A 3,844-nucleotide genomic window follows, 5' to 3' on the forward strand; every position below is an offset into this window, starting at 1 on the left:
TGCAGCAATCACACAATTAGTGTCACAATTATTGGACTTAACTAAAACTGACCTCTGCCCTGTATCTGTGGATAATTGTACTCCTGGTATAAACCTCTTGAACGATGAACACTGAAGGAATCCTAACTGACTGCAATGAGAGCAATGGTGGTGAACTCCACTTTTGCCACGACTGCAGTTAGAAAAAGGATGTAAAGTACGTAATAAACAGCCGCACATTAACAGGAATATTCATTTTCATTAGCCATGTAAACAGCTTAGCTGGAATATTGTCTGTTTCAGATTAAGGGCAAAAAACTGAATATTTTGTGCATGTAAACGTAGTCAACAATTGCATTGAGGATAAACAGAGTGAGGTTTGATTTTGAAAAGCTAGACAGAGAACACAAACAATCAAGAAAAATAAACCTCACATTAGATCACATTGTGGGCACGTGAACAGTCAGAGGGAGTCGAGACCTGTGGTGTAACATTACCCGCCCAAATGAAAAGAAGGCCTCAGGGGTGTCGGACTGAGGGGGGGGGGCAGGGATTGAGTATACAGGGCCTCACGTGTGGAGACACTAGAATGAATAGATTTGTGGCCTGTAGGGAATGTCTATGTACAGGGTCTTAAATATTGTGCTACGCTGGAAGGCCTGGAGATCACAGAGAATACTATCCAACTGCCCATCACTTTATGTCCATTAAGTGGGAAACACTGCGCCTTCTGCGGTCAGAGAGAATAATTAATTATGTTTGAATAGGAGGGACTCAGCTGGACTCAGTTACAGGCAAATATCTGCACTCAGACATCCCAACAACCACAGCTGAGCACACACACTTCATCTCTCTTCTCACACACTCAGTCTTGGAGTTATAGAGAGCCACAGTAAATACTTCAGTTATTCCCAACAGTGTTTGCCGAATCTTAAGATAGCCGAGATATGGCCAGAAATAAGAGGAGTGAGGACTGATGGCGTCTTCAGTCGGACTACATTTAGGGATGTTGTGATTAAAGGTCAGTGTCTTTAACTCAAAGATGTTATATCATTCAATATTTATAGTTTAGCAGCTTTAACAAACACTGTCACACAAGCTGCCACCAGACAGATACTGAAACTGTAGACAAAGTAAACCAGAACTTCCAGGTTCTGCTCCAAAGGTAAGAAAACCTCAGTCAAAACCACACTGACTATTGTAACAACTCTAATTACTGCAAAGGGAGGTCTGATGTTGACAATCGACAATCTGAAAATGGCATAGATGGGACACATCCTAAGTCCAGCCACCTTTCAGTTGAGCAGAGCCTCGGTCAACTTCCTCCTTCCCTGTACTTAGATATGCTACGTGCTCGGCTAATCTACGTTAAAAAGACGACCACATTTTAAAGAAGGTTAAAAGATAAAAGCACCATGTATGTAGTCCATAGATTGTATAATTAAAATATGGAGGAAGTCTCGATAACGTCCCCCATAGGTAAAGGGCCGTCGCCATCTTGGCAGTCTGGACTCTAATCCAAAACTGGTCAAAGAGGTGGAGCTGAATGAAACAGCCACCACGTACGTAGATTAGATGTAGATTAGTTGGCTAGTTTTTTGCTAAGATTAGCTAACTCATGATGTGGCTATATATATATATATATATATATATATGTCTCCTTTATCTTATAACCATCTTCAAAATGTGGTTGTTTTTCAACAGAGATTAGCCTAGCATGTAGCATTTCAAAGTACAGGAAAGGAGGAAGTTGACTGAGGTTTGTTCAACTGTTATTGGAGCGCACAACAAAAAGGGGCGGGACTTAGGAAGGGTCAGTTGGTCAGGACAAAACAAAACAAAATCCCAAGCAGAAGTCAGCTAACATGAACACAATATCAGACAGAATGGCTATAATTCAGTCTGATTCACAGTCGACAGTCGAGCGGACAGCAGAGAGATGATGTCGTGGATATGAAGTAATACAACAACTGTGGTTAATAAAACACTTTCACAAGAAAACCTGAATGGGAGGTGGTTTTGAGTGCCAGATGTTAGTGGAACATCAGTACTGGGGCTCTCTATGACCACCATACAGCAGCAGCATGTGTGTGTGTCCACCTTTGTGTGTGTGTGTGCGTCATAAACACCAACAGGAACAGATGGATGATGAAACCATCCATCACTTTCTCAGGAAACAGGTCACTCAGTGTTTTTCTCTCCTGCCTTCAGTTCGTGTTGAACCGTCACACCAACAGTTTCAGTTCAGCTAAGTTTCGAATTTTTTGGCATTAAAAAGTGGAAACCACGTCCTCCAGTTTGCACCGTTACTGGAAATATAACATATCAGAATTATCCCATTTCCATAGAGACAGATGTCCGTTTCCATGACAACAGACACACTTGTTCATCGATGAGAACAAAAGTGGTCTGCGGAGGAGATAAGCTGCTACCACAAAATGAAATCTTGTGATCCATCCTTCTCTCCTCTTCCATCGGGCGTCTGGGTCGGGAGTGGGTCGGTCGGTCGGTCGGTCGGTGGGTCGGTGGGTTGGTGGGTCGTGTTGGAGGTAGAGCGTCAGGCAGACCATGCTCGTCGTGCAGCAAGAAACAACAGCAAATAACAGGAACAGATTTATTTTTCATCCGGTGCAGGCGCTTGAGAATAATAGTGCTTCAGGAGATCGGAGTGAGCGGTGTCGTGTCAGTCAGATGTTGTCGTGAAGTCTGTCTCATCTTTTCCAGCCGATTTTTCATCAGTATTTTAATATCACTGGAGACAGAAGAAATAGTTTCACAGATATTTAAACACATCTTGGACATTAAAACAAAGATTAAAATGACTCATTAGCTGTGCTCACATGCACAGTTTCTATTCTGACTGAAGATTTTGGGTCAACTGATTATATGAGATGTGATCTACTACGATCTGGTGTTCACATGTCGAGACCTTAGAGCTTTGATCCGAGCCTGGACCACAGAAGCAGTTTTAAGAGCTGAAGATATTGTGGCTACAGCTACCAAAGCAGTGTTTATATTCAGTAAATGGCCCTTTGGCTCTTTCAGACCTCAGTGAATGAATAAATAAGAGATGGTTAACTGACAGACCGACTTTAAAATGAGTCTAAAGTCCCTTGAGCCATTTTACTGTAGCTGTCTGGCAGCCGTGTCATTACAAATTCTGGCAACGTAAATTAACTCTGTTTAATTCTAGTGGAGACGTTTCCTTTATTGTTTCACAAGAACAAATAATATATTGACTGAATGGTGATACAGAATGTGAATCCTTAGGGAGGCGTTTACTTACATCCCCAGTTGAGGGCGATGGCGGCGGCAATGATGGCGATTCCTCCCAAGATGGAGACGACGGACAGAACCATGGCATTACGGCCCAGACGGCGAGCTCCGTCGATGTTGCCCTGCTGCAGACTGTTTCGGGACTGAACAGATTAAAGGAGAAAATTGAGGAAATGTTTACATTGGGATGTGATCAAAACTGAAACCCATCTACTTGTAAACCAGCTTTTATATCTACAGAATAACTTCATATTCACTTCTATACTTTAACTTATGTGAAGTGTCTTAGAGTATCATGAAAAAGCACTCTATGAATAAAATAATAACAGTTGGTTTTCACATGTAAACAAGATAATTAATCATCATCATTTTAAAAGTCCTTATGACTGTTATTTCCCTCAAAGATCAGGAGGGTTTCCTAAAAGGTAACTACGCACAAAAGATTAATGCAGATTTATTTCACTGTTTTGTGAGAAAAACACTTATTTGCTTTCTGACAGAGAGCTGACTATTCTGATTGATACCACATTTATGTCTGTCTGTTAAATGTAGGGCTATAGTCTTTATGCTAGCTTAGCTTAGCATAAAG

The 3,844-nt window shown here is 41.5% G+C and overlaps 1 protein-coding gene across 1 annotated transcript in view; it reads right to left on the reverse strand.

The window, feature by feature from the left end:
* Positions 1-1,756: 1,756 nt before the first annotated feature.
* Positions 1,757-3,844, reverse strand: part of LOC118322713 (trafficking regulator of GLUT4 1) — a 12,077-nt gene continuing 9,989 nt past the window's right edge. Inside the window, exons 4-5 of the mRNA XM_035654466.1 lie at positions 3,266-3,398; positions 1,757-2,731 (exon numbers count right to left, since the gene is read on the reverse strand). Coding sequence (XP_035510359.1) covers positions 2,715-2,731; positions 3,266-3,398 — 150 coding nt within the window. The 3' untranslated portion in view covers positions 1,757-2,714. The remainder of the gene's footprint in view (positions 2,732-3,265; positions 3,399-3,844) is intronic.

Source organism: Morone saxatilis, unplaced genomic scaffold (genome assembly GCF_004916995.1).
Source record: "Morone saxatilis isolate NCDOM2014 unplaced genomic scaffold, NCSU_SB_2.0 Contig14, whole genome shotgun sequence".
Lineage (NCBI taxonomy): Eukaryota > Metazoa > Chordata > Actinopteri > Moronidae > Morone > Morone saxatilis.